Source organism: Rhinatrema bivittatum, chromosome 4 (genome assembly GCF_901001135.1).
Source record: "Rhinatrema bivittatum chromosome 4, aRhiBiv1.1, whole genome shotgun sequence".
Lineage (NCBI taxonomy): Eukaryota > Metazoa > Chordata > Amphibia > Gymnophiona > Rhinatrematidae > Rhinatrema > Rhinatrema bivittatum.
Window position 1 is genome coordinate 163,491,093 of NC_042618.1, and position 13,775 is coordinate 163,504,867.

The 13,775-nt window shown below is 42.0% G+C and overlaps 1 protein-coding gene and 1 long non-coding RNA gene across 3 annotated transcripts in view; one reads left to right on the plus strand and one right to left on the minus strand.

Moving 5' to 3' along the window:
- The window catches only part of LOC115090243, a 56,388-nt gene that overhangs the window by 14,872 nt on the left and 27,741 nt on the right, over window positions 1-13,775 (plus strand). For both annotated transcript variants that reach the window (XR_003856350.1, XR_003856351.1), the window contains one exon: window positions 3,406-3,559. This is a non-coding gene — a long non-coding RNA (uncharacterized LOC115090243). The remainder of the gene's footprint in view (window positions 1-3,405; window positions 3,560-13,775) is intronic.
- Window positions 9,528-13,775, minus strand: part of GCGR (glucagon receptor) — a 202,511-nt gene continuing 198,263 nt past the window's right edge. The window contains exon 15 of the mRNA XM_029599090.1: window positions 9,528-10,518. Coding sequence (XP_029454950.1) covers window positions 10,511-10,518 — 8 coding nt within the window. The 3' untranslated portion in view covers window positions 9,528-10,510. The remainder of the gene's footprint in view (window positions 10,519-13,775) is intronic.

Below are 13,775 nucleotides of genomic sequence, written 5' to 3' on the forward strand. Positions count from 1 at the left end.
CTGGCTGCAGAGTGTCTGACCAATAGCAGAGAGCAGCTGCAGTGTAGAATAGACTGCAGTGTTGCCAACCTTGATTATTTCCCATGGGTTTGGGCTTGTTTTTATAGTGATTTACCTTTTTTTTTTTTTTTTTTAATTCGTGGGTTTCTTATAATTGGACTTTTTTTCCCCCTCCAAATCACGTTTTTTGGGGCTTGGTGGGCAGGACTTATGTCCTGCTGTTCCTGTGATTGGCTGCTGCCACCAATGAGGCCTGTCTATAGCAATGGCGTAGCTTTGGATGGGCCATGACCCATCCACTTTTCATTCAGGCCTATAACAAGCAGTCTCAGGACACTGGGGCAGCCAAGTGGCAGTCCAGGCACTCAGGCAGGATTCCCAGCAAGGTCGGGTGACTGAGTCTGGCACAGGAACAGCTCAGTACTCCAGCTGCCTTGCACCACAATTTTCTGAATCTCGAGAGGAGAGGAAACTTTTATGCAGCATGGCAGGGCTGACGGGAGTGAAGCGCTCAGCTGGCAACAGTCAGAGAATAGATACATGGAGGGGAAGAAATGAGTGTCAAGGGTGCTGGAGATGTGCTGGGAGAGGGGCGGGGGGAATAGTGTGAGGGGCCTGAGACTTGCTTGGAGGGGGTGGGGAGGGGGAATGAGTGTGAGAGGCTGGAGACTTATTTTGGGGGGAGGGAATGAGTGGTATAAATCTATATAAATAAAAATGTTAAATAGTTTGGACAAAATCGCTAATCTCAGAAACCAAATGAACCGATTGCTTTCAAATTTGGACACAACCTTCATTTCGCATACAGGAAGGTTCTTCTGTACTTACATTACAGATATGTCACACCTGTGACAGGTAAAATTGGTTTAAAATTTTTTTTCGAGAAAACAGCGACATCTGGATGTAAGCGCCATCTGTTACACTTTACACTAACACACGCTACACTAATCATTTCACCAGTCCAGGTCCACGTTTCATTTCCATTTTAACACATTTGCACACTTTTTTCGCCGGAAGATAACTATTTCCTTTACAGATAAAATACACCCACCACGCTCCTCACACCCCCACACACATGCCAAATTGATTTACTTCCCACAGCCTCCCAACACACACAAAACCACCCTCCTCACACCCCCCACACACCCGCCAAATTGATTTACTTCCCAGGCCCTCACAACACACACAAAACCTGACAGAAGTCCGGGAGGCTCCAGCGGGGGGCCAGGACCGGTCCGGGACACATCTCCTGCACTACGGCCGTCGGCTGCCAGCAATCAACATGGCGCAGACGGCCCTTTCCCTTACTATGCCACTCGGGGACACCAATGGCGGCAGTAGCCCATGTGACATAGTAAGGGCGAGGGCCCCTCGGTGCCATTTTCAGGACTGGCAGCCAGCGGACCTTTGCCCTTACTATGTCAGAGGACCTACCGCTGCCATTGCTCCACCCCACTGACATAGTAAGGGCAAAGGGCCGTCGGAACCCGTTTCAGTGCTCGCAGCCGACTGACCAACGCCAATACATCGCTCCCGGACCGCTCCTGAATGCCCGCTCCACCGACTGACATTTTTATCAGGTCTCGGGGGGTCTGGAGGGTGGGGGGTGGTAATGAATTTATTGCGAACATCTTGGGGAGGGGTCACGAGGGGGGGGCAGGTTTCATTCATTCAGCAACTCTGGGGGGGGCAGGGGGGTAGGCTACTGTTTTTCGCAGGGCTGGGGGAGGGGGGGCAGGAGAGTGTGGGGTGGTTAGTTTAAGAGAACTTTTCTCATAGGGTTGTTTTTTGGGGGAAGGGGGAGGTTCACACACAAATACATACACTAAACTTGCACGATCTCGGGAACGCACCAAAATAGCCCTCCCCAGACCACAAAACAAATTTGGAAGTGCAAATTTGGTTAGGCACTCCCCTATTTGGCTACATAACGCGCACAGATGCCCAGGAACAGACCACATGTAGCACCAACAATTTTAATTTCCCAGGTCTTGGGAGGGGGCAGGAGGGTGGGAGGTTATTATTTGATTTAAAGGGTTGGGATTGGGGGGGGGGGGTTTGGGGTGGGGGGGTTCCCACAGAAATAGAAAGACAAAGGTTTTCTGATCTGAAGGGTAGGCAGTAGGCGGGGGGAGGTGACAGTGAGGGGAGGGAGAATGAGGGGAGAGGTGAGTGTGAGGGGAGAGAGTTGGAGTGGGGACAGGGAAGGGAAGGGGGGGTGAGTGACCAAGGGGGAGGAGGATGAGTGACTGAGGTAAATGAGGAAGGGGAAGGGAGGGTAAAGAACCTGATTCTGCCACTGCAACGCGTGGCCGGGTACCGCTAGTAATTCTAATAAAAGTAGTTTTAATCTCACGTTTTGGGGTTTGTTTGGGTTTTTTCCGGCAAATAGCGCTTGTTCTTTCATGACTACCGGGCAATCCTGACAAACAGGCTTCCCAAGGTGCACAGGAGATGGGGATAGCTGCTGATGGAAGGACTAGGAAAGGGATGAGGGGCTGAGACCACTGCTGGGAGATGGAATGAGGAGAAAGGTAATGCAGGCTGGGAGATGGGAAGATTGGGAGAGGACCTGAAAAAAGGAATTCTACCTGGGAGAAGAGTGAGGGACTGTGAGGGGAAGAGGAGCTGGGGGAGAGGGAGAGTTGTAAACCTAAGCTGTGAGGAAGAGATGGGCTTGGAGAGTCGTCTAGAAAACTGAGAGAGGGGAGATGAGCTGTGAGAAGGGTAAGGCTGGGAGAGGATATGGGCTCTAATAAGAAGAGGAGCTTGGGTAAGTGGTTAAGTGAAGGGAATTTAAGAGGTAAAGAGAACTGGAAAGGATGCTGTGTGGATAAAGATGAGAGAAGGCTTATAGGGAAGATAAATTCAGAGAAGGGCTGTCAAGAAAGGGATCATGGTGGAGGAGAGGAGAGAGGTGGAAGTAGCAGGAGGAGGTGAGGGAGGATAATGAGCTGTAGAGAGACAGCCAGGTGCAGGAAGAGATATGCACATGGATAAAATATCAAATGATAAAGAAATGTAAGAGAGAGGGAAAAAAACTTTAAAAGAAAAAGCAATGAAGCAGAGAGTAAACAGAAAAAGCCAAGTGCAAGCAGAGACAGAGGATGAATGGATAATTGTTTATTCAAAGTTTGTTGAAGATTTACATGCTGGGGGGGGGGGGGCGGCAGGTGATACCTGCCTTTTTCTTCCAGCACTGCAATCACCATGTTAAATGAGATATTTTACTGGAAGGTTGTGATGACATGCAATTTCATAGGCTCAAAATTTCTCTCTTAAAAATTTACAGCTCCAATATTGAGAGAGGCTGTGGTCAGGGCTTGAATTGAGGGGGAACGGAGGTGCAAATTCTTTCCCTCATTTACAAAAATAAATACAACATTTCCTTGTTATATCCCACAGGAGAGAGACAGCTGTTATCTCTGGGACTTCCAAACTGAGAGCAAGCAATACCACGTGCAGCTGTGGCTCTGGAGCTGGGAGATACTGACTGCTGATCCGATAGAGCTCGTGACTTGCTGGTGGTGGAGGCATGGGATTGGCTCACCTGGAACCTGTGAGTGCCAGACGTTCTGCAATTGGTGGGGAGACAAAAGCAGTTCCAGGATTTAAAAAAAAAAAAAAAAAAAAGTGCCTAGACCCAGGGAGTGCAGAACAGGGAAGTGATTGGAGCCTGTGGAAGAGGGGAAAATCACAAACTGAACAGTGAACTGAGCCTGCCAATGAAGGGGGACGCCTTACCGCTTGATGAGGAGTGGGAATTAAGAGAAGGGGATACATGAACCAAGCTAGCAGAGGAGGGCAGCTGGCGAAGGATGGGTGAGAAGGAACTTTCTGAGGCGTGGAGGGCTGGCAAGAGGAACTGGTAAAGTAAGAGAGAAGGACAAGTCAGCGGGAAATGGGGAGCAGGGCGGGCTAAGAGGATGTAGGGACTGGAGCGGGAAAAAGGGGTATTAAACACCCTCTCCCCAAATATAAAATTCAGAGTATGCCTATGCAGGTGGGGGAGAATTAAGAGTGCAGCGGGAGTAAAGAGGGGAGTGGGGAAAACTGGAGAGAGGCAGAAGAGGATATTAGGAAAATGAGAGAAAAGGGGGAGGAGGTTGAGAGAGAGTGGGGGGAACTGGATGGGGGGAGTGGAGCATCAGGGAGGAGATTGGTGGGAATGAGCTGAGGTTGGGGAAAGGAGTGGGATTAGTGGGAAGTCTTTAGTGAGTGGGAAGATTAGTGAGTCTTCCTTTGTTGACCACATTACCTGTCCTCATTGGACATTTAAATACAGGCTGGTCACTCACACTCATGACCCACTGTGTTCTGGTTTTTTCTTTTTTTTTGCTGGGGGCACTGTAATTAGTGTTGAGTTTAGCATCCTCAATCATTTTCAGATATTGGCTCCTATACTTGATTGGATGATTTGATCTTTCAGTTTTACCTGGTGGATACCTGGAGAGTAAGACATTCAAACACGAGGGATAATGTCTGCTATTATCAAGTTCACAATTTGTACTCTAGAATTTATTTATTTTTTGGTCAGTCTCTCTTTCTGTACAAGAGTCCAGGAATGCTTCATTTCCTGGCGTGCAGCCAGATGGACTCAGAACGAATGGGATAGTATCCGCGTGTACGCGGATACTATCCCATTCGTTCTGAGTCCATCTGTCTACACTAAGGAAAAGGAGATTATCAGGTAGTAATCTCAACATTAACGATATCACGTTGTCTGATCATATGCCAATCCATTTAACTCTATCTAGCTTTCTCCAAATTAGAGGTAGAGCTGGTTTGTGGAGATTTCATACCTCCCACTTGAATGAGGAGATATTCTGTAAGGAAGCAGAGGCTGCACTACAAGAACATTTAGAATTTAATGATACCCCAGATATGGATGCAGGTATTGTTTAGGATGCTATGAACACTGTTATTCATGGGAAATGGAGTATGTTCCTTGAAAGAAAAAGGAGAAAACTATGCAGATGCGGCTGTTAAAGGAGAAACTGTTGGTTCTAGAAAAAGAGCATAAGGGAATGCTTTTGCTAGAATCCCACATAGGCTGATGGCAGTTTGTGGGAAAATAAAAGCTCTGTTAATGAAGAAGGATATATATCAGATGAAGAAAGCTGGGCAACTATTTTATGCTGCTGGTGGGAAAATAGATAAGTTACTTGCAGCACAACTTAAAACAGAAACATACGCAAAATGTTATTCTACAAGTGAAAAATGAGAAAGGGGAGTTAAGTCCATCCACTGGGGATATAGCGCAATCTTTTAAAAAATACATTTGAACCCTTTATTCTTCTGAATGCTCATGAACTGGTCAGCAGTTAGACTTGTTTTTGGGTGATGTAGAAGGGTGGAAACTGAATGATAAACTGAGGCGAGCCCTGGATTCTCTATCATGGCACTAGAACGTCAGTGGGCTGTGAGATTCCCCGTGGGAAAGGCTGCAGATTCCGATGGCTTTGCATTGGAATTTTGTGAGAGAAGTTTGTATATTCTAATGCTTAAAGTTATTAACAGAGTGCTCACAGATGGGAAAGTCCCTAACTCATTCACTCAAGCTATTATCATGGATTCATAAGAGTGGTAAGGACCCCATTTTTATTCATCTCTTACAGGCCCATTTCTCTTATAAAAACAGATGCAAAACGTCTGCTAAAGGGTTAGGGATCAGACAGGCCTGATTAAGGGGAGAAATGTGTCAGATCAGGTTAAAAGAATTTTGAAGCTGGCGCATTGGTTATCCGCACATCCATAGTCTCCGGTTTTTTGTTTTTTTTATTTTGGCTTTAAATGCTGAAAAAGGGTGGAATGATCTTTCCTTTTTGCCTTTCTGAAAAAGTGGAATTTTGGCCCAGGTTTTCTCAGTGTGCTTGCATCATTATATGATAAATCATCAGCTAGTCTAAAAATAAATGGCGATCTGTTAGTTCCTTCCTTTTTTTTTTAAATAGAGGTACAAGGCAAGGGTGTACCCCTTATCCCCATTGTCGTTCACAATTTCACTGGAACGCTTTGCTTGGGCAATCCGCCAGTGCAAGGATATCGCAGGAATTCTTGTGGGTACCTCTTGGGGCGTAAGATTGCTGTATATGCTGATACTTTTATTTGGAGAAACCACTTGTATCACTACCTAATCTTTTGGCGCTTTATAGAGAATTACAGTCTGATCTCTGGGTATAAATTATAGGAACCTAAGTGTATCATGCTCCCTGCTTTTTAGCCAAGCATTCCTGTCCAACCACCTAGTTACCGCAGAAGTATTCCTATCTCTACAGCAATAACAAAAATAACTTAACTATGAATCTGTCTTTAAATATATAGAGGTCCATATTCAGACACAGTCTGGCTAGCAAAGTTAGCCGGATTGACTTATCTGGCTAACTTTGGCAGGTGTTAATTTCTGAAAGTAAAATTCGCTGCACATTTTACTTTCTGTATCGCGAGGGAATGACTAATAGGCCCATCAACATGCATTTGCATGTTGCGGGCGCTATTAGTTTGGGGGGGGTTGGACGCGCATTTTCCACGTGCTATTACCCCTTACTGTATAAGGGGTAAAAATGGGGCTAACAGTGCGTTTGGCCTGAGCACACTTTACTGCATCGGCCTGTTGGTTGGTTAAGTCATCCAGCTAACTCTGAATATCTGAGTTAGCTGGCTAACTTAACTGGCTAACTCAACTCCTCCCAGTTACGCCCCTAACTTAGCCAGCTAAATTCTATCCAGTTATCTTATTAGCCAGCTAGAATTTAGATGGAGAAGTGCCCAAATATTAATTTAGCTGGCTTACTTCTGAGTTAGCTGGCTAAATGCTTTTGAATATGGACCTCAGATCCTCGACCAATATTGTTTGTTGATCTAATACTATTGTAACCTACTTTAAACTTATTGTAATCTGCTTTGAGGCCTTTCACAGTAAAAAGCAGAATATTGAATGTCAATAAATAAAATAAATACATTAAATTTCCTATTGCCTTTTTCATTGTATTTGGAAGATGTTGTTAAGTCCCCATTTTCCATTTAACATATTTGGAGGTTACTATCCTGACAAATGTAAAGGATTTATATAAGCTTCATTAGCCTCACCTTTCAAACCAGTTTATGCAAGATTTGCATAAATGGTGTTATGTTTCCCCGTCCTTACTAACCAGAATTAACGTAGTAAAAATGAATACCACATCTAGAATCTTGTTTCTTTTCTCTATGCTACCATGCGAGATACCATATAGTTTCTTTAAGGAGTTAGAGTGGTTTCTGCCTTTCTTTGGAATGGGAAACATCCTCAAATTTCTTATATGTTGTTGACCGTGGCTAGGGAGGAAGGTGAGTTGGTCTCATCAAATATCGATAAATACTGTTGGCTGAGTGATTGTGTACTGCAATATTTTGGTATATGTGGATAGAGATTGAGATAATCAAGTTGTATCTCTATCACTTGATGTCTGCTGCAAGTAGATTTAACAGCTCATCCTTTGATTAGACAGAAGTTCAGTGATTGAGATAGTGCTTAGAATTTTTTATTTCAACATTGTGCTTTTGCCATTATCTCCAATTTGTGAGAATCCCTGGTTTACCCCTGGATATTGAGAACCCATTCGGTTCTCATGGCTAAAAAATCTGGGGTTGCACAGGATCTTAGACTTCATTAAAAGAGGGAACCTTTCTGCCAGGGGACTCCATTCTTAGAATAAAACCAGTTTTTCCTTTGATACGGTACATTTTGTAGGACTATATAAATCCTCTTATTTTCGTCTTTTGAGAACTCTAAGCATATTTCTATTTGTACTAACCATTTAGATACTCAATGCAAAATTCTATTCCAGGTTATCTAACCCCAACTTTGATAAGTAACGTTTGGCCAGACAGTCCTGACTCTTGCCATAGAGATTGTTTGCTTGTTGAAAGAAACTTTTAAACATGTTTGATTGGACACCATGAAAATACAACCATTGTGGCGAGAAGTCCTTGCAATTGTCAATGGAATCACCAAATCTTCCTTCCCCCTGGATTATTACCTCCTTTTACTGGGTTGCAGTAATGACCCTGATTGTTCCTACTTTGAACTGAAGACACCTAGCTATTTTTGTTTAATATGTGCACTTAAGCTGGTGATAACTGCTAGGTGGAAATGTATAAACCCTCCTAGGATTACAGGCTGGTATTAAAAAGTATGGGGAAATATGAGATGGAACATCTCCCTTTATTAAGAACAAGCTCCAATCTGTTGAGGTTCTGTGGGGGCCCCCCCCCCTTTTTTTTTTTTTACAACATGTGGATGCAAATATACTTGGAAATGCCCTTCCCATACAAGATGTTATAATCACACAAGGGTCAAACAACAACCAACCTCTTCACCAGAGTAACACTAGATACACACAAGAAGAGGATTTAAACAATAATTACTTTCATTTTTTATTTTTATATTTATTAACCTATCTAACATTAAAATCTATCTAACACACTCATCCTTCACACATACACACACACACATAAAATCAAAATTCATCAATAAACATGAAATACACAATGTATATAATGTAAATATACAGTACCACAGTGGATATCTTGGACTTACATTCAGTTTGTTTTCAATATTTAAATACTTTTGAGCATTAGCACTTTATATAAACTATTAAATATTTGAAAAAATTGTATGTGAATTGGTACTGTATATTTACATTATTATATACATTGTGTATTTCATGTTTATTGATGGAGTTTGATTTTATATGTGTGTGTATGTGTGAAGGATGAATGTGTTAGGTTAATAAATATAAAAATAAAAAATGAATGTAATTATTGTTTAAATCCTCTTCTTGTGTATATCTAGCTTCCCATACAAGAGGCATTTATATGTAGAGATTGCTTTATCTGTTACGATAATGCCATACTTGAAATTGCACTAAATGTTAAGGTTGTTTTGTTGCATATACATTGATTGTTCAATGGTGTTTAATCCTAATAATAATAACAAAATTGAAAGAAAACAGAGCTTCTTTCTTTCACTTGGTTATTTACTTCTGGCAGAAAGTATCAATTTGTATAGTGAAAATCTTTTCTGCATCTGCAGAGTGGGAGACGGTGTTTATACACTTGAAAGCCAGTTTGGTGATATTTGGAATTCTGTCTTTGACTGAGAGCCAAAACACTTGGAGGTCTCGATTCTTAATAGCTTCAGGCATAATCATTTCCCTGTACAATTTTACTTCATATTCAGGAAAAAAAAACAGGTATTGCTTGAAAGTGCTCATGGTGTTTTGGCTGGATATAAAGCTGAAAAGGCTCAACTAACATACAGACTGTCAGAAAGCTTATTTATGATTTATAGACATGTGATATTTCGCCTTTTACCAAGAGTAGCCTCAAGGTGGATTACAGCCAATTTAGATCAAACAAGTTGTAACGAAAATAACTTACAGTGAGTTATGAAATTTACAATTAGAATAGCATATGGGATCCAGAGTACATTTATTTTTATTTAAAAAGTATTTATCACCCTATAAAGGTCTGGGCAGGGTACAATTTAGGGTATATAACTTCAGACCTGGTTATCCAAATGACAACTATTTGTCGTGCTTTTCAGAAGCTTCATACAATGCCTCTTTAAAAAGATCTAGGCAGGCAAATCTTTCAACAGGATATAAGTTTTCAGCCTCCTTAAATTCAAAGAACCCAGAAGTGGTTTCTGAAGGGAGTTCTATACATAAACTGAAATATATATCTGCAGTTCTTCCAGAAGATCAAATGTTGTTAACTATGCAAGGCTTCCTTCTCTCCAAAGCCAGATTTAAACGGAGAATTTTTCCACATTTTTTTTTGCTAGAAAAGTCATCTGTATTCTTTAATAAATAAAAAAACAACAACCCACGGATGCTTTGGTATTTGGAGATTTCTCTAGTAATGGTTTTGTTCGTGAAATGAAGGTACTTTGCTCTCCTACTAACAGAGTTATAAAACGTTTTTGCCTTACAAATGCATCAACCAAATGAAAAGGTTTTCTGAATGGTTCGCTAATTAAGTTAACAACAGATGCCAAACAAGTGATATGCACAGAATTTGGAAACAATGTAGAAAACAGAATTAAATGCTTTTTTGTTTTTTTTTTTTCATGTAACTAGCATTATCAGTATCAGTTGTCATAATCAATCTGGTACTCATTTGCCACTTTCACTACGATTTGGGATATGGTTGACTGATTAACAACATCTAAAAATAATAATATATCTTACAAAAAGGAGTTAACTTGCCCACTGCAATTAGGTTCTAATGGTACATTCAGAACTGATTTTGCATCATTATAGCGAGATTCATCAAAGATGATTGTAATTTTTTTTTTTAATCTTTAAGCATAAATTTTAACTTCTTCTTTTCTTCAAGATATATTTCTGGTAAGTATATCTCAGTCAATTGAGTCCTTCCAGGACCTGCACTACCATTTCGAGCCCTGCTGTCAAGAAATGTCTTGGACCGTGGGATATTGGCGCCTGTTAGTGTCTTCACCCAGGCTTTACAAATCTGAAAGAGGAAGATAGTTAATTTTTGAGTGCCTTTAGGTGACTCGCACTAATAAAAATGCATTATTACAATCAACTATAAGAATGATATGAAAATGCAAATTGAAGAGACTCCATTGCTGTAGATCTTCTTTATATTTTTCTGACTACATTGGGAAGTACTTGGTCCTGACATTTTTCTGACTGGTTCATAAATGACCTGTAATGACAAATGTAATGTTAGTACATCATAAAAACGTGATGGAAGAAAAGGACCTTGTGGCCCATCCAGCCTGCCCATCTGTCTAATTAATTCTCATCACTTCTTTAGAGATCTCCCGTATTTATCCCATGCTTTCTTAAATTCAGAGACTGTTTTTGTCTCCATCGTTTCCACTGGGAAGCTGTTCCACACATCCACCACCCTCTCTGTAAAGAAATATTTTCTAAGATTACTCCTGATTCCACCCCCTTTCACCCTCTTCCCCCTTGTTCTAGAACCTCCTTTCCGTTGAAAAAAAGGCTCACCTTTTGTGTTTGTAAACCTCTGATATATTTGAATGTCTCTCTCATATCTCCCCTATCTTGCCTTTCCTTTAGGGTGTACATGTTTAGATCTTTCAGTCTATCCTCATTTGCTTTAGAATGAAGACCTCTGACCATTTTAGTAGCCACCCTCTGGACCGACTCCATCCTGATTATATCTTTTTGAAGATGCGGTCTCCAGAATTGTACACAGGATTCCAAGTGAGGTCTCACCAGGGACCTATATGGGGGCAATATCGCCTCTCTTTTTCTGCCGACCATTCCTTTCCCTATGCAGCCCAAGCATCGTTCTGGCTGTTACCATCATTTTATCCACCTCTTTGGCCATCTTAAGATCATCAAATACATTCACTCCCAGATCTCGCTCTTTTTGTGCTTAGAAGAATTTCACTTCCAATACTGTACCATTCCCTTGGGTTTTTGCATCCAAAATGAATTATTCTGCATTTTTTAGCATCAGACCTTTAGCATTTTAGCCTCCAGACCTTACACCATTCCTCGAGTTTTGCTAAATCCCACCTCATGTTTTTTGCTCCTTTCTGGCTATTACAGATTTTGGTATCATCGGCAAAAAGACAAACCTTTCTCGACAATCTTTCCATTATATCGCTCACAAAAATGTTGAAAAGAACTGGTCCCAGGACTGATTCCTGAGGCACACTGCTAGTAACATCTCCCTCCTCAGAGAAAGCTCCATTTACCACTGTAATTTGCCTCTGTATTGCTCTATGGTGAGACCGCACCTTGAATACTGTGTACAATTCTGGTCGCTGCATCTCAAAAAAAGATATATTTGCAATGGAGAACTTACAGAGAAGGGCAACCAAACTGATAAAGGGGATGGGATGGCTCCCCATGAGGAAGGGCTAAAGAGGTTAAGAGCTGTTCAGCTTGGAGAAGAGACGGCTGAAGGAGGATATGATAGAGGTCTATAAATTCATGAGAGGTCTATAATGGGTAAATGTGAATTGGTTATTTACTTTTTCAGATAATAGAAGGACTAGAGGGCACTCCATGAAGTTAACAAGTAGCACATTTAAAACAAATCAGAGAAAAATCTTTTTCCACTCAGTGCACAATTAAGCATCGGAATTTGTTGCCAGAGGATGTGGTTAGTGCAGTTAGTGTAGCTGGGTTTAAAAAAAGGTTTGGAGAAGTTCTTGGAGAAGTCCATTAACTGCTACCGGTATTAATCAAGTTGATTTAGGGAATAGCCACTGCTATTACTGGCATTAGTAGCATAGGATCTACTTAATGTTTGGGTTCTTGTAACCTGGACACTGCTGGAAACAGGATGCTGGGCTTGATGGACCCTTGGTCTGACCCAGTATGGCATCTTCTTATATTCTTATGTTCACTATCCTTTGTCATCTCCCACTAGCCAGTTTCTTCTAACCCAGGAGGTCACTCTAGGATCCATACCAAGCTCATGCAATTTATTTTCAAGTCTTCTGGGCAAAAGCATGTCAAAGGTCTTGCTGAAATCCAAGTACACTATGGGGAAGATTTTATACCCTGTGCGCACAGGGTACATTTGTGCGCGCTACTCGGCGCAAACAAATGTACACCCGATTTTATAACATGAGCGTGCAGCCGCAAGCATGTCATAAAATCTGGGGTCGGCACGCGCAAAGGGGTGCACCTTGCGCGCGCCGAGCCCTAGGGGAGCCCCGATGGCTTTCCCCGTTCCCTCCGAGGCCGCTGCTAAATCGGAGCGGCCTCGGAGGGAACTTTCCTTCCGCTCCCCCCACCTTCCCCTTCCTTCCCCTATCTAACCCCCCCCCCCCCCCCAGCCCTATCTAAATCCTCCCCCTACCTTTATTTCATTAGTTATGCCTGCCGGCCAGCTGCCGATGCACCATCCACCGGCACGGCCCCGCCCCGGGAAATATGCACGTCCCGGGGCGCATGCAGGCACAGGTTTTCGGGGTTACGCGCGTAACCCTTTGAAAATCTGCCCCATGTCCAGCGCAATCCCTTGATCCAACACTATGGTTACCCAATCAAAGAAATTGATCAGATTCATCTGTCAAGATTTATCTCTGGTAAAAGCATGTTGCCTCAGATCTTGCAATTAATTGCAATTTTAGCAGTGATTCCATTAATTTGCTCACCACAGAGGTCAGACTAACTGGTCTGTAGTTCCCAGCCTCTTCCTTACTTCCACTTTTATGAATAGGAACCATATCTGTCCTTTTCCAGTCCTCCGGAACTATTCTAGGCTCTAAAGTAGCATTGAAAAGTCAGCCAGCTGAGCTGCCAGGACATCTCTAACTTCCATCCAGCCCCATTGCCTTATCTACTTTTTACTTAGCTCCTCACTAACACATTGTTCGAAAATCGATTGAGGTTTACCTCACTTACAATCTTATTTGTGTTTGTTTTATGTGGTCCTGCTCCAGGCCTTTCCATAGTGAACACTGAACAGAAATATCTGTTAAGCAATTTTGCTTTTTTCTCATCAGCCTTTACATACTCCTTCCCTTCACCTTTGAATCTTACAATACCACATTTGCACTTCCTTCAATCACTAACATATCTAAAAAAAATTGAAAAAAAAGTCTTGTCCCCCTGTTTTATCATATTTGTTATTTTTTTCTTCTATTTCAGTTTTTGCATTCCTGACTACGCTCCCAGCTTCTCTTCATTTTTCCAGCTATGTTCGCCTGTCTTCCTCTTTCTGCAATCCCTTATAGTTTATGAATGCTAACCTTTTCTCCCTTACATTCACAT